Genomic DNA, 16,077 nt, shown 5'->3' with positions numbered 1-16,077 from the left:
CACTGGAATTCACACAATTAATTAGCCTTGGGAAGAAAGCTGAAAATGCTGTCTGCAGCTGACTGGCATGCTGCGTGACCCAGCGTCAAGCCTTCTGACTGAGCTACCCCTTACGAATGGCAGGGGCAAGCTATTGATCCCATGACTAGATGTCTATCATCTGTATCATGCTATTGATATGCACACGCATATAGGTCTGGATCACCCACACAGGGGCTGTGGATCATACACATTTGAGTAACTACAGGGGAACTAAAATTTTACAGGCTTTTTGGCACAGGATGTCATGTTGGCACTTGGTTTGGAGAAGCAAAACAAGTTAGGTCCAATAGCCTCTCTGTGTGCGTGTGCACATACGCACAAGAACAAGAGAGAGACAAAGAGAGCGAGACAAAGAGCTAGCTCAGACCTTATGTGCAGTGTGGGTTAGCTGGGGGAGTTCAAAATATCAGGAGACAGGGCAAAAGCATGATTTAATCTTTTCCTTTGTTTCTTTCATTCAATCTCATGGTTTGTTCAGTCTGACTCATAAAGTTTGAACTTCTGGGGTTGATGGTACTCACCACATAAAACCTATTTCAAGGCCATGAGTAGATTTTAAATGGTAAATAAGCCTGGGATGATCTTTTGTGGTGAAAAGGGGGAAATCTTTGCTTGTAGTGCATTCAGGAAAAAAATCTGAAAATAAAAAGCTAGGCAATCATCCTAGATCTTCACAAAAGCTCCAGTAAGAGTGTTACTGCTAAGATTTGGATCATTTTTTGCTTTACCCAAGCTGAGTTGCTGACTTTTCTTCCTAACTCAACATCTTAGCCACATACACAGAGAAAGGATTGCTTCTTACCTGTTCATTCGTTGTGCGCCCTCGGGCCACTAGAACAATATGGAAGCCAGTGAGACCAATGACTGGAATAAAGAATAACCCAGCCACACACATGACAGCCATTCTGTACCCAGGAGTTAAAGAAACTGGGATGAGTGAAGGGAAAAAGAGGCTATGAAGGACAGGGAGAGAAAAAGAAGAAAAAAAAATCATCTTGGAAACAGGGAGGGTGTCCCTCACCTTTAGTTAGGTCTAACTAAATTTTATCTCAAAGTTAAGTACATCTGCTCCTAGCCTGGATCCTTATCCTTGAGATGGTTAAAAAATAACGTGAACTCATTGATTCTGGCTCTAACCATCTTGTAAAGACCGTTCTGCACTAATCTGTCATCAGGGGTAACACCCGTCAGAGCCAGCGGTTCACGTATTACACTAGCATGCAGGGGGACTGCTTCCAGGGCAAACTCTGCTTTAAAATACAGTAACAGAATTTTAAATACAGTAAATAGTACCCAGCAGTTTAGAGTCACACCCATTTGGAAGTAAAATTCGGGGAGGCAGCATATCTGTCTGCTGGGTTGACATAGCAAAGACCGAGACAGACAAAAGGTCAGCTATAGTTCGGGGGTAATCAATGGTTACACAGGTAAGATGGGTACAGAGGAAAACATGCACTAAGCATTTACAGGGGAAGAGCAATGGGGGATCAGGAAAGGAGTAGATCTTCCCCACTTCCAGGAAGACAGATCTTGAGATTCATTCTTTCATATTTTCCTCAAGGCCACCCTGAGTCTTGAAAGACCAAGAAGAAGGATACGTAATGGTAGTATGAGCTGCTCCCAGCTTTTCCATATGGTTTAGTACGAAGATGAGCCCAAAGGTGAATACTCCAACCATGTGTGTACTTAAGGACAGCAAGAAGAGAAAAAAATAGCGGTAGTTCCTCCGTCCTATGCAATTGTTGACCCATGGGCAGTGATGGTCAAAATCCTTGTAAAGAAAGGGAGAGATAGGGAACAATATCCAAACGGTGAAAGGAAATACATTGTCTTAGAGATAAATCTGAACCATCATCATGTAAAATTACATCAGGCTAATTCTGCAGCTTTACAACAAGCTAGACTCGCTTTATAAGGCTCTTCTTAGGACAAAGTGGTTTCTGTATCTATGGATGGAGAGGTACTTGAGTATTTATAGGGTTTGAAGAGAGGATATAAAAAAATAAAAGACAGGCTATTTATCTGCTAGCAGCAGAAGCACTGATTTTTTATAATCCTTAGCATGAGGAGTCAAATACAATGAAGTTGTTATAACCTAGAATGTTTTGAAGATGCAATACTGCTGCAGAATTCTCTGCCCCACATTTCTGTATTTACACGTAGCTGAATGAATCCACTTTAAACAATGGACAACACGGAAGATACTTTTTTACCAAGCAGGTCCCGAAAGAAAAGCAACAGCTGAATAAGACACAGGCAAAGTTCTGCACAAGTTCATTAATAGTTATGAACCCAAACCTAACTATTTGTCTCAGTCAAAAGTTCCAAGTCCCTCATAAAGTCAGATCCCTTTTAACAGGAGATTTAATAATGAGGGCAAGCCACAGACACCTTTCAAGTACCTTTCCACAGTTTTATAAGCATGTAAATCCACTGTTTTCAGTGGGATTATTCTTGACATAAGATCAAGATCAGGTGCAAGAAATAAACCCTTTTTATTTCTGTGTTTTTCAGAACAAATATTACACACTCATTACATCAACAAATCAATTGTTTATTCTTTGTTTTGTGGTAATGCTATTTTTAAACATTCCTCAAAAATGACAAAGGGGTTTTTGTATTTTTAAGTTTTGCACAATATATTTACCAAAAATTTACAAAATACAAGAAAATGGATTAAAGCTTTCTTAAAGCACATTAGAAAATGACAGGGGCAATTTAATAAAAATAATTTCAGGCTATATCTGAAATGCTGACATAGCATATGTCTGTTATGCAAATCTGGTTGTATGCAGCCCAAAATATCTATGGATTATGAAACTATGTAAGTACCCACTGCAAACACTTCAGTAAAGAAAACAAAAATCTGACCACTTTTGTCACAGATTCATTTTTGGGTCCCTCTGGTCACAGGAGGCTTTAGGTTTTAACTGATTTTATTTTTGCAAGTGTTGTCGTCTTTTGTAGTTTGTTCATTTTTATCAAGTTAGCTCAAAAGCTTTATAATTGGGAAAAGAATTTTTATTGCATGTTCTAGACTGAAAGTGAAAAGATGTGAACTACAACCCTGAATGGGTTCCACACAGAAAAGCCAGTAGAGTCACTCCTATCACTGTCTCCAAGCTCTTCTAGAATAGAGGTGAGTGGGAAATAAGTATCACAAGAATCAATAAAGCATGCTGTTTAAGACCATGATTTATTGATTCAAAGTCATTAATACTTTTTGCCTATATTCCTCCACAGCAGTCATAATTTAATTATATAAGCAGAACTTCTTACTTGCCCACCAGAATAGTAAGGAATGTTCAACTGATCTGACCATCAATAAAACTTCTGGAGAGCTAGGCAGAGTCACCTTGCGTTCTGCTATTTTATTTAGGTTACTTTTGGATTCTCTCCCATTTTCATTTCTTTTGCAGAACTGACTCCCATGGAGGCCTTATGGCAGCATGAAATTGCAAGTGTTTATACCAGTGAGTTCTGAGCAATCTTTTTCTGAGAAAACTTCATTTGTTGAAAATGAATTTTCATGCTGAGCCACTGGGGACGGCAGAAGAAAGAAATTCCATGGGACAACTGAGAATTTACCATTATCTAAAAAATCCTCAGGATCTAGAATTAGCAAAAACATTTAGTTTTAAAACTAGGAATATACGACTCAGGTTTTCTACAAAAAATCCAGCTCTATTCAAAAATTCACAGCAGTCTAAAGAAATTTTGTGACACAACTTATGAATAGCTGTGGCTATTCCCCTCTACCCAGGGACCTCGGCAGCTCCTTACTCTCCATCTTCTCAAATCCCGCATCCTTCTAAGGCCTTCCACAACAGGACAGCCTTGTCCTATTTATCGATGGTTACTAGGCACAGCACTGCTTCCAGATAATTATAACTTAGATATATATTGCCCTGAAGGAGAAAATGACTGGCACAAGATAAACCCAGGCAGCCTTTCTCTCACACGTAACTGTGCTGCTTTCTTTGGGACTATTCCCTTGCTTATGGCAAAGAGGATTAGGACAAAGATGGTGTATACAGCATTCCAGCTGACTCTGGTATTTTTCCCCTTTCTGATTAGTAATTCCTTTCATTTTAATGGCACAGCTGAATATATTTTAGACATATTAAAGATCTCATCTTTCTACTGGAAAAGAAATAGACCTTGCAGCAGAAATGATCCTTAGGAAGTGGAATTTTTAGCTCAGCAATAAAAAAATCCCCCCGGCAATACACTGCTGTGGATACAGCACTCCGTACTTAGAAGTTTGGGAGATGTTTATAGCCCAAAAGCACATCTTACTCTTTAGGGGTTATTTTTTAAAAATCCTGTGTGCCTCACCAAGACCCTAGGGCTATCAAGAAACATGAAAGACCCATAATTCAGAGTGACCAACATTAGAAACATGAACGAGTTCATGTTCTGAGCTAGGGTGTTGAAACAAACATGGGGTCCTTCCATTGACTGGAGAACCACTTGCTGAATTCTGCGTTTGGTTTTCCTAAAGCTCACACACCATTCTAGCTCCTCTGCTTGTCCACTAATGTAGGCACCAGTTTGTTCAAAATTAAATGATAAGCCCTAAGCTCACACATGACAAGCTACAATGGTTCACCCTGAACTTCCTGCTCTCCTGAACTCTGCCTCTGCATCCACTCCTCTATTCACCCCTTTTTTACATTCACGATCCCATAGCTACTTCAAGGAAGATATAGCCAGCATTATAAATTTTTATTCTAATTATCACTGGCAACAAAGCTGACATCAAACGTTATTGCATGTGTAACATACATCACAACTGAGGGCTATGTTTCAAATGGTACTAATTAGTACGAGTCCATCAATAAGGCTACAGCTGGGAATTTCCAAGAACTGAAATATTGGGGGAAGCACCCAACTGCATGTTTCCAGTAGTATGTGCAACCCCATCACTGAGGCAAAGCCAACAGATCATGTAATCAACAGAACTGATACCTCAACACAGTTGTCACAGACGCTGCAGTGAGAGCAGCGTGGAGGACGGTAGAAGTGGCAGGTGGCACACCATTTCATCCGTACTTGGATTCCTTTAATCTCCACGTTCTTGTAGAGTGGAGCTCGGAAGTCATCGTCTTTATCTTCATCTTCATCTGCTGCTCAATGCAAAACTAAAAGTTAGTGGAAATAACAGAGGGTAAAGATAAAAGAGCTAATCCAGTCAGTGCCTTGGATGCAGGAGCACTACACGTGCTCTTGGGCCTGTCAGAGAAATAACAGAGTGGTGGAAGTGATGGACTGTCAGAACAGGTTGTCCTGGCTGCAGAACACTTCAGTGATCAGGGCTCATTTTAGCACCTCCCATAGGGGTGCTGTGCAGTCTTACTCACCAGCCCCGGGACAAAGAGAGGTGTTTGAGTCAAGTCTTAGCCAGCATTTACAACCCGAATGAATAAGATGAGCTGCAGTCTAGTCAAAGAGGGGATGGAAATCACCCAAGCCCTTGCTGTGAGAAGTTCTGCTGCATGCATTTGGGATGAATTCAATGCTAGCCTATCAGTGCATAAAGTGAAAGAAATTACACTGATAAATATTAGAAGGTTGTGCTAGCTCAAACCCCAAAAATCAACCCAGATCACCCTAAGTGATGATGATTTGTTCAGCGCTCACATGATTTGTTCAGTGTCAGCCCACAATCATCCCAGAGACCTGTTGCTCCAGGGAATCTGATGCCACAGTGAGATATACCATTCTGAGGCAATTTGTGTGCCCATGAAAAGTTCTTGCATCAGTGCTTACTTCTTTATAGCACATCCCATGCTCCCCTCTTCATATCATACCCAGAATGCCCTTGCTGTAGTAATGGTACATAACTGGGAAGATCTCACCTCTCTCAAAGGCAGCATGGTCTACTGATCTGAGCACAGGACTGGGAGTCAGGAAGTCCTGTATTCTCATTTTCTCACTCTGTGGCCTTGAGCTAGTCATTTAGCCTCTCTTTGTCATGAGTAAGATGAGGATGACAATATCGTAGTCATCTTATTAGGGACAATGCGGAGGGCAGATGGTTTATCATCTCAGCTAAGTGCTGCTCTGTTTAAGAAAAGAGGCCATTTAAAAATAAATGCACAAAATAAAAGCCAGTCTATAATAGACAAATATATATTGGGAAGAAAAGGAAAAAAATGAGAATGACATTCATGAAAGTTCATCTTCTATTCTAGAGTCCTGTGATCTTTATTTGTTTCCTTTTGACAGAGAAAATCTAAGAAGTTCACATCTATTTAACACCTGGTTAAACATTATAGTGCAGCTGGCATTGGTTGACTGGCTCCAAATTAGGTGGAATTTGATAATATTGTCCCAGCGGGGCATCAATCACTGTCATTTAGTTATATATTAAATCTTCTCTAGATGTGTTATCATGATCCAATTTCCATTGACTTCAGAGGGAGTTTCTCCCTTCACTTAGATGAGCTTGGGATCTGGCTCAGCTACAGTATTTACCTTGCAAGAGTATTCTCTGGATTAACATTTGTGCATGGAAGCAGAGTGCTGTACTGGCACCAGTCTCTATAATTTTCCTTCATAACTAACTAGTCAGTGAGACTCTTAGTGAGAGCTAGACTCTAAATCCCTTAGGCACTTCTATCAATACAATCTGTGGATTCTTCAATACTATTATAAACTAGACCATGATGTATGTAATACATGTGGGCATATGAAAACAAGACACTAGAACAGTCAAACCATTTAAGCTCTTGTAAAAAAAACTGACTATGCAGACAAAAAGTCTGTACATTGTATATACCTACATGCATATAAACACATTAGTCTTGCAGAATTGACACACAGTTGAAGAGCTTGTATAAGACAGTTTCACATCAAAAATACTGGAAGCCAGTTTGTAGTTGGTATCTATAATTAGCCAGCAACGAACGTTGCCAGTCTCAACCCAGACTGTAAATCAGATTTGTCAGGGTAGCACCAATTTCAGTGACTTAATACTTCCTTTCCTTCTCATTCATTTTGGTGTATTACTGGCAACTCACTCGCACAGAGCCAATCCTGATTCATACCAGAAACATTCAGAGAGCCAACAAATTAAAAAATGAGTAACAGATCTGGGAGTTTGATTCAGGCCCTCTTCAACAACACAAGAGTGAGCTAGGTTTACTTCCCCCCATAGCCCAAGTTCCATCTGCCCGAGAACCTGTAAGCACATACAATATAGCTAGAAATGTGTTTATTTCCAGCTTTCAGTGATCTGAGCAGAAGAATACATTGGCAGAGGAATGTATCTTACTATACAGATTCTCATACTCTGATCCACTGACACAGGGCAGCCAAGTCTCGTGTTTTTATACCATATCTTATGATTTTTTGTGGCTTCCTTAAAGGAATCATGTGATTTCATTAGAATCTCAGCTTACGTATTGCTTATTTGTAGTTTTGAAGTACATTTGTAACTATCAGAAATATGCTCAGAAGCTTGAAAACCAAGATGACTAAACCTTATTTCAATAACAGAAAGCAAATAGACCTATTGTATATTTATTTTAAATCACTCCTACAATTTTTGAACTCCTTGCGCTGGCAGCTCTGCAGGCGGCGTGGGGTGGTGATAGCTTTTTTCACATGCACACTTGTGATCTGAAATAACATCTGCTCCTCTCTCCTCCCAGCACTGGTATTTATAGTCTTTTTTGTCTTTTCTTTTTCTTATCAGTTTGCTTCCTTCACACATCTAAACTCCTACTCCATCACTTTCTTCCAGGATGACTTCCATCCCTTTTCTCATCCTTCCCCACTCCCCTTGCTCCCAGCCTCTTCCAGACCCAAGCACATGCACAGCATAGAGATATAAGGCCAAGGCCACAAATGAAGAGAAAGAGACAGAAGGCGAGCTGTAGGAAACTCCTCCTCTTCCTGCTTTGCTCCTGACTCCCTTGTGTTAAGGGAGACGGGAAGGGAGGGAAGGTGATGAGAAAGTTTCAAAGTTTCTATCTGTATGTTCGTCCTTTAAATGCAAAGTCCAAAATGAAGAACTTGTTTGCAAAAGGAAGTTAGGGAAGTGCAAAGGAAGGTATGAATTTACAATACACTCAGTACTGATCACTCATACGGCACGGTAAGCGCCCGGTTATTGGCTCCAGTCTGTGGGAACTACATTGCACAAAGATATTAGATTTCCAGACTGAGATTTTCAAAACCAAACAACTGTATTCCAGCTCTCCTCCTACCGAAGGCAAAAAGCATGGATGCTTTCGATAACCTCACACCCAAAACATGTTTAACCACTGCTATCTCTGCTGAGGTGGAGGAACTAAAAAGTCCTGGAAACTCATTAAAAGCTCTAAGTGCTTAAGCTCTTTTGAAAATCTCACTAGCACCTATTTGTACCTTTAAGCACCTAAACACTGCATCACTTAATCTTGCACAAATGACTGAATTTTGCCTTTGCCTTAGTTTGCCTTTACACACAATTATTTCCTTATCTGGAGTGCTGCAACGCTTAATCAGGGGTTCAAAAGCTTCAGCTGAAAGGAATGGAAGACAGATGCTCGTCATTAGACCCTGCTACCTGGACAAACCTGGCACTTGCTATTCAGGGAAGCCAGCAGGACAGGTACCTTGTTCTTGTCAGGTAGCAATTCAGAACAGATATTGAATTCAGTGAACAGAAGTGAGAAAGCACAGCTTGCAGAGAGCACAGATCCATTGGTTTAGCAAGACTGCCTGGAGCAGTCTCTGCTGCAAACTGCATGTGAATAATTATGGGAAGACAGATAAAATTAGGTGATAATTCTCTCATTAGGATGTGTTAAAAGAGATAGCTGCACTGTGGTTCCCATTACAAAAGCTGAGCGATCTGGATCCTATTTTATCAGCTGTGAATCAGTACTAATTTAAGCAGGCATATCTTTCTAAATGTATACATTTTTAGACACTGTAAGGCAAGCCTTAATCATTATGTTTTTTAGCGTTCAATGCTTTTGCATTTGTTTTAAGGCTTTTTGGAAGGTCTGCTTTGATGAAGCTGTTTCAGAAAGTTCAGCCTCTCCCCTCCACCATGCTCTCTACCTATTGTGAAGACAGTGACTTAAATCCGATGTGCCAGCATGACACAGGGGATGGCAAGCACAATCACATCAGTCAGCAGAGCTACTCAAGGAGAACCATTCTATGCAACCCTGTGCCCTCGACTGCCAGTCTGAGCAAGTGCAAGCACAACTGACACCTCCTAGCTCAGAAAAGAGATAGAGGGCATCCAGCATTTCACCACCATCCCATCTCTACTGCCAGCAAATAAATAAATAAAGCCTACAAGAAAGAATACCAGAAAAAAGGGGATTAGTCAGCAAACAGTGTATTTGGATACCTGACACCTCCTTTGGCTTGGGTTTTTAAATCTGCCCCCCCACAACAGTCCCATTCTTGGTTACCTCGTGGGAAAACTCCAGGGTCCATGAAAGTTGCCATGCTGAAGTTTGCCAGTACAAACAAGAACACGAGCCCATTGTACACTGGGATGGCTGGGGAGATGGCTTTTGTCAACCAGGGGCACCTGTGGAGAAGAAAAGTTGTAGGTAAGGGCTCTTTCAGCTGTAACTCGTAGTTTTTTCCCATTCACCATCATCACATAGAGAGTCCTGTCCCCTCCCCACCAGCCATGCAGCAAGGCTGAATTTGCAATTTAACAACAGAAATTTCCATAGAGACAGTTTCAGTGATCTAAACTACACTGCAGACACCCTTTGTAAAGCTGCTTTGTTCCACAGCACAGAAAGCACCAATTGTTCACATGGCTTATAGGGCTTTGCAACTCCATTGCCTTATTTGCAACCTGGCATTTTGCTTCTCTGTGTAAAACCTTCATCCCATTGTTGCATTTCTGTTTACCTTCTACATAGCCTTGTTGCAGTTGGTGTTACTTTCAATTTTCACTGGCATAAAGCAGAATAGGATTCTTAAACCACTGATCTCCACAGTAGGTACAAAGAGAAGCACACTCACTTCTCACTACGCATCCCTGAGTGGTTTTCAACTCCATATAACACTCAGAACCAACACTACAAAACCTTTCCTTGGGGGAAAGTTTAGTCAGACTGAGCATGGGTTCTGTAGGTGTCGGCAGAATGTAAGAATGCAATATCGAAAATTAAGTGTGTGGCATCTGCCACACGAGCACTTTTCAGAAACACTGGAAAGACTTGCTGCCTACCCGGCAAACGTAACTGAGAGCAACTGAAGATAAAGCATAAAGGAGAAAAAGTAGGAGACTTTGGAAAGAGGATGGAGAAATGCCTGTTAGTTACAGGAAAATTGTTCTAGCTGCAAAGAAGAACACTTCCCACCAGCACAGGAGGGCAGGACCAAGGCAGAAAACAGCCTGCCTTACAGGCAACTTCACCCAATAAAAAGCAGTGTTTATTCACTTAGCCATTTACAACCTCTCTAAAGCTCATCTCTAAACACTAGACCAAGTCTACTTCTCTTTTCTGCATAAAGAGGTTTGGTGTTACAGGGTTGCTGCAGGGGAAAATCTGATCACCCTCATGAATCTTGCAAATATAAATAAGGAAAAATGTGGGACAAAGAATCTCTTTGAAAAAAAGTAAGACCCCTGACTGAGTGACTCCTTAGATTTCCAGCTGCCTTGACATCCAGGCACTCCTCCAAAGCTGCCGAGCAGACAGCCATTCAGCAGCAATACCTTGCCACCATGAGCATAAATCATACATCGGCCCACATATTCTGGATTGTATTTTGCCTGAATTACACCTACAGTTGAATCTGATTGTCTGCCATGCTGAAGCCTGCAGAGAGAAAGAAAAAACAACAACAAACAACCAGCCTTCTCCCAAATCTAATTTGCACTGGTTTTGCTACCGATATGCTGTTTTGAACAGCTGAGAATGGTGTTATTGACCTTGAAGAGACACTGTTAAACATGCTCTTGTGGCCAGCATTGGAAGGGCACCACATTTTTTCCTCCCATTTCTTTGTGAGCAGGCAGGAAGAGATTGTTTTGCGCTCCCCTCCTATTCACAGCCAGGCTTTTAACATTGCTCTGCTGCAAACTGCTTTTAAAAGGACCTTTCCTTGTGCGTGCTTCAATCAGCCTGGCCTGGAGCGAGTAAAAGATAGACAAATCCTACCCAGGGTGAATGAACTATAAAGCCAAGAGCAAGATATGTCTGTGGCTGGGGTCAAATCTCCAGGCTGAGTAAGGGAGAAGGAAAAAATAAATCTTGAGTAAGGATGCTTTGCTACAGCCTACAGAGGGGGAGCAGAAGCATGGGGTTTCTCCTGGGACTGGTCTTAAGCAGAGAAAGGCCCAGGAAATTAACACCTATTAAGAGAATAGGAAAGGGCTGAGAGCTCAGTGGAGGAAAGCTGAATTTCTGTATTTCTCTTGCATTCGGAATCTCAACCAGGTGGTTGTGGAGCTTGGGTAAAGGAGCAGATCTTGTAGAAGAGAAAGCTGATGGAGATGAACTAGCTCAGACAGACCCAGCTGAAGACAGCTTGACTGCATGAGGTACCCTAAGATCCTTACATTCCCCAAGAGGTGGAATTTCAATGTGCAGCGAGGTCATACTGACTTGCTGCCATGCTCAGTTTTCTTCAAAGCAGCTGTCGATGACTGAAAACCAAGGCAAGGCAGAAGTTTCTCGCTTGCCATGAAATGTGCCGCAGTGACCTTGCCAAGCAAGCTGCAGGCCTGTCACTAACAACAGTTACTGCCAGATCCTTTGGAGGAAAACAAAAGAAGTCCTGAAATAAACAGTTATAGAATGAATTCTACTCAGGGAAGGGTTCTTCCCTCTAGATTATAGTAAAATTAGATTCAGCAATGGACATGACTGACTTAATTTCTTCCCATGAAGTAACTGCCTACACAGAGAAAGATTATGAAGTTACCCATTGCTTGTCAAGGATGGAGGAGAGATATCCTTGGCAGTGAAGTCAAGTAAGTTGGCAAATCAAGGGACAGGAAACTCTTTCTTACAGGTAACTAGTTACTCAGAACAAGATTATAATGAGGGAGACTGTCTCAGATAATTAATGTAAGCATTTAACATTGTAATTTGTGATTTACTTTGTCATGTTCCCAACAAACTGATCAAAAATACTAGGAAAAGCTTTAGCCATAAGCTAAACTAAACAGCTCATTTAATGGGTAAATAGTGTATCTGAAAATACTTCACGGAAGTTGAAATAAAGGATAGAGTGAGTCATCGTACATATTAGCCAGAAGGTCTGTTCACAATCCTTGTATTTTTTCTTCCCAGAATCTTTATGCAGCATCACAAATTACATAAAAGTAGATGGAACAAAAGGGTCCTTATTTGTAAACTAGATTGACTGGTAAAAACAGATGTGGAGATCAAGTCCTGGCTCATAACTGTAAAAAGGTCTGAAAAAGAAAATAAAACTGCTACTAGGATTCCCAAAAAATTATGCATCCTCTCTGTCCCTCTCCTCTAATGCACACATAATTTTAGGCAAAGTAACAGAAATTCTAATCCAAGTCTGGCAGTTCGTTTTATCACTAATCCATCATGCACAAGCCTGGCTTCTGACCCTCTGCGCTCTCAGCCTAGAGAAGGAAGCTGCAGAAATGTATGAGCAGGACCTGTAGTGCATTTCTTTTTACTTTGTGCACATCCTCTCTCCAGGAGCTTGGCTTCCAGCAGCAGTAACGCCAATCTATGGGACAAATTTAGCTGAACATTTCAGTTGCTTTTTCTAACAGAAACTGTTATGAATCTAGATAAACACATGGATTCAAAGCTTCCTTTGGTTGGTGAACCCAAAATTTCAAGAGGCTACAGTTTTTGTGTCTTCAACTGATCTCACAGCGGAACTATATAGCATGAAGTTTACCACAAATTTTATAGGGCAAAAATAATTAAGTAGAGCCAAGAGCAGTGTCTAGTCCCCTAATGCAGCACCAACAACACATTTTTCTGAGAGAAAAACTAAACCCCAAGATTTCTGATGTGCACTGACATCTAGGAGCAAAAAGACCGAGTCCTAACCCAGAGCTTTTCTATTACAGCTTAATTATTGTCAAAGAAAGCTGCACTCTGTATTTGCAGGAGCACCTGCAGAATCATGGTCATTGCAGAGGTCAAAGAAAATATCCTTGGACCACCAAAAAGTTAAGTGATGGAACACAGCACCAGATGTGCTATGACTTGCTTTTTGCATAAGCAGCTAGACATGCTTCACCCAGCACACCTACAGCTCAGAAGACTCTCTGTTCCCCATGGCCATTATTCCTCACTACACAATCAACGTTCAAGGTAGATGTGAAAATAAATGTACGATGGGCGCTCTATTCCAAGTTAGTGTGGATCCGTCACTTGAACCAGGAGACCTGAAGGATAATATTGGTACTGTTGTGGGTACCAGCCATGCTACATCAAGAACTGCTCAGGAGAGAAACCTTCAATGGTTTTGTTTACTGTAGAAATTAAGAGCCAGCACACACCACTGTGGCATACTAGAGATAATTACGGATCTCAAATTCTTCTGAACGAAGCACACAATTACACAGGCAGCATTTTCCTCATAATTATACTTCTCTGACATCATAGAGTGATTCTGCTCATAACTCAGAGGAAAATAATTCAGGGTGACAGATTTAATCTCATTTATTCTATTTGCTCTTGAAACCCTATCCTAATAAAATGGAAAGTTAAAAAGATTAGCAAATAGGATCACACAACTTGCTAGGTGTCAGATAGACTTACGCATCATCAGCTGCCTTCCTCTGCTAAATTAAACAACAAATAATCCTTTCTGCTTTTTTGCTTGGTGCTTTGTAGCAAGACATGTTTGTGTCTTATAATCATAGTTCACCTATAATTAAGCAATTGAATAGGATGTTTTTCTTGAATCCTGCTCTAAATTAAGATTTGGTGGTTTTTATTAAAACCTTACACATGCTTAGAGAGGCAGTAGGCCATAGAGGATGAGCTTGGGATTTCAAGAACCAGGTTTTAGTCTTGGCTCTGACATTGGCTTGCAGAGCGACTGAAAGCCATCTGCTTCTCCCCTCCGCCCCAGTTAGGCCTTTTGCAAATGAGACATGAACTACTGACAGACCATCTTCCCCACTGCAGCACAGAGAAGGGGTCACCTTTGATTTTGCAAATCTCAAAGCGTCTTTCTTAGGGCTGGGCTGGTGGCCCTGGTTGGTGTTCACTTCCAGGGAGCGCAGCGCTGGGCACCGACCACCCTCTCCTGAACTGCGGCAGGGGTGAGGCACACCGCTCCTGCTGACAGGCTGTTGTGTGAGGATGTGTCTGTGATTACCTAGTAAACAAGGCCAGCGGTTCATTTTACACTCTGCTTAGAGCACAAGCACGTGTGCACACAGGCTCCCTCGGGGTGCTGGGTGCCTTAAGGCCAGAGATGAGGAGCAGAACATGGAGCAGGAGGCTACAACCCTTCTCTTTCTAACAGAAAGACAATGAAATCTGCTTGTGTAGTGCACAGAGATGATGTGGGAACCTCAAGAGTACAGACAGGCACCCAAACTTTGGATACTTACCCACATCTAATAAGAAGACCCCAGGGATTGTCTATTTGGCTGCTTAGCTGCACCTAATATTTGATCTGAGATGACCACACATCCTTCTCCTCAGTCTCAAACAGATGGCTGATATGCAGCAAAACAATTTATTTCTGCACAAATCACAAGGCATGGGTTTATAACACAGAGAAGAAAGCATCTCTTAACTTGAATCAACTTCTTCCACCATTAGAGTGGTAAAACAGTAATAGGAAATAGCTGATTCAGTGCATGCAAGTAGAAGCAGCTCAGTGAAGTAGGGACTAATTAGATAACAGGGGTCAACAAACAAACATAATTTGACTAAGCACTGGTACTAATTTCACTGAAAACTTTCAAACTGTGTCCATAAGTCTGTAGCAGCCTGGCCTAGTTTGAGTCCTCTCCAAGAGTTTCTAGCCAAACCCTGACTGTTAAGACCATGTACCAATTTGTGTACTGTAAAATCCATGTAAACAATTTCTAGTCATCACCAGATCTGACCAAAGATTTAACATTTCTAACATTACCCCAATATCCAGCAACCCTGGGAGCTGGACCCAGACTCCTGGGCTGCCTGAAAGTTGCCCTACCTCGAAAGGCACAACAGTCTGGATGGCTGAGATGATACGTCAGAGAAGAGACAGGTACAAAGAGATGAAAGTCCTCCTAATCCAGCACTGTACCAGTAGGACCATAAATGAAAGGGCTATCAACTGACTGATTCTGAACACCCACATTTTAGAAGAATTTGGAATTAGATGTAAATGTTGTACCTTAAAGCCCATTCCACCAGTGTGTATGTAGGACAGAGAAGGTGCAAGACAGGACCCTGAAGGCTGTCAACTGCCCAGCCTGCACCACAGAGCACAGAAGGGCAGAGCTCTCTTAGTCTTTAGCAGTGAAAATCTAACACATTTCTCACATATCCCTGTCTGGGGAAGATTTTTCCATTTATATGCTCTTTCCTACCCTGAAATCACAGAAAAGTACCTTTCTGGAATAGTAACACAAGGAAAAAAAAAGCTCATTTTCCATTTTTTTTTGTCACTACCAAAGATAGCTTGGAGATTATTGTACATCCAAAAAATATTTTCCAAGGTGCTAAGACATTTGTGGGTTTAACAAGGCATCACTGGAAACTGTCAGGAGAGAATGTATCTGAGTGTCATAACCAATGTGAAACAGAACGGCAGCTCTTGTGAAAATAGCAGGAGGTTCAGGATAGCCAGGTCCTTTGCTCAGCTCTGCCACATCAGATTTTGATAAATGAACTAATTTCTGCACCATATCTTACTCATTGGCAAAATTGCAAATAATATATTGTTGCCATAGCACTACACCCTCACTGTGAGTACAGCAGTTGTACTGATAGAAAGTGGTATCAAAGTAAAGGATAACAACTCCAAATGTTACATAAAAATGGGAAAAGAAGAAGTAAATACTGGAGAATTTCCTACTGAAAACCAGAAACTGATGAGAGCTGAGTGCCA

At 41.3% G+C, this 16,077-nt stretch overlaps 1 protein-coding gene across 1 annotated transcript in view; it reads right to left on the bottom strand.

Annotated features, from left to right (window-relative positions):
* The window catches only part of ZDHHC8 (zinc finger DHHC-type palmitoyltransferase 8), a 113,369-nt gene that overhangs the window by 13,641 nt on the left and 83,651 nt on the right, over nucleotides 1-16,077 (bottom strand). Inside the window, exons 2-5 of the mRNA XM_059827705.1 lie at nucleotides 9,462-9,583; nucleotides 5,014-5,171; nucleotides 1,641-1,813; nucleotides 845-947 (exon numbers count right to left, since the gene is read on the bottom strand). Of these exons, the coding sequence (XP_059683688.1) occupies nucleotides 845-947; nucleotides 1,641-1,813; nucleotides 5,014-5,171; nucleotides 9,462-9,583 (556 nt within the window). The remainder of the gene's footprint in view (nucleotides 1-844; nucleotides 948-1,640; nucleotides 1,814-5,013; nucleotides 5,172-9,461; nucleotides 9,584-16,077) is intronic.

The sequence above is a fragment of the Gavia stellata genome, chromosome 21 (genome assembly GCF_030936135.1).
Source record: "Gavia stellata isolate bGavSte3 chromosome 21, bGavSte3.hap2, whole genome shotgun sequence".
Lineage (NCBI taxonomy): Eukaryota > Metazoa > Chordata > Aves > Gaviiformes > Gaviidae > Gavia > Gavia stellata.
This window is presented reverse-complemented; position numbering and strand designations above follow the sequence as displayed.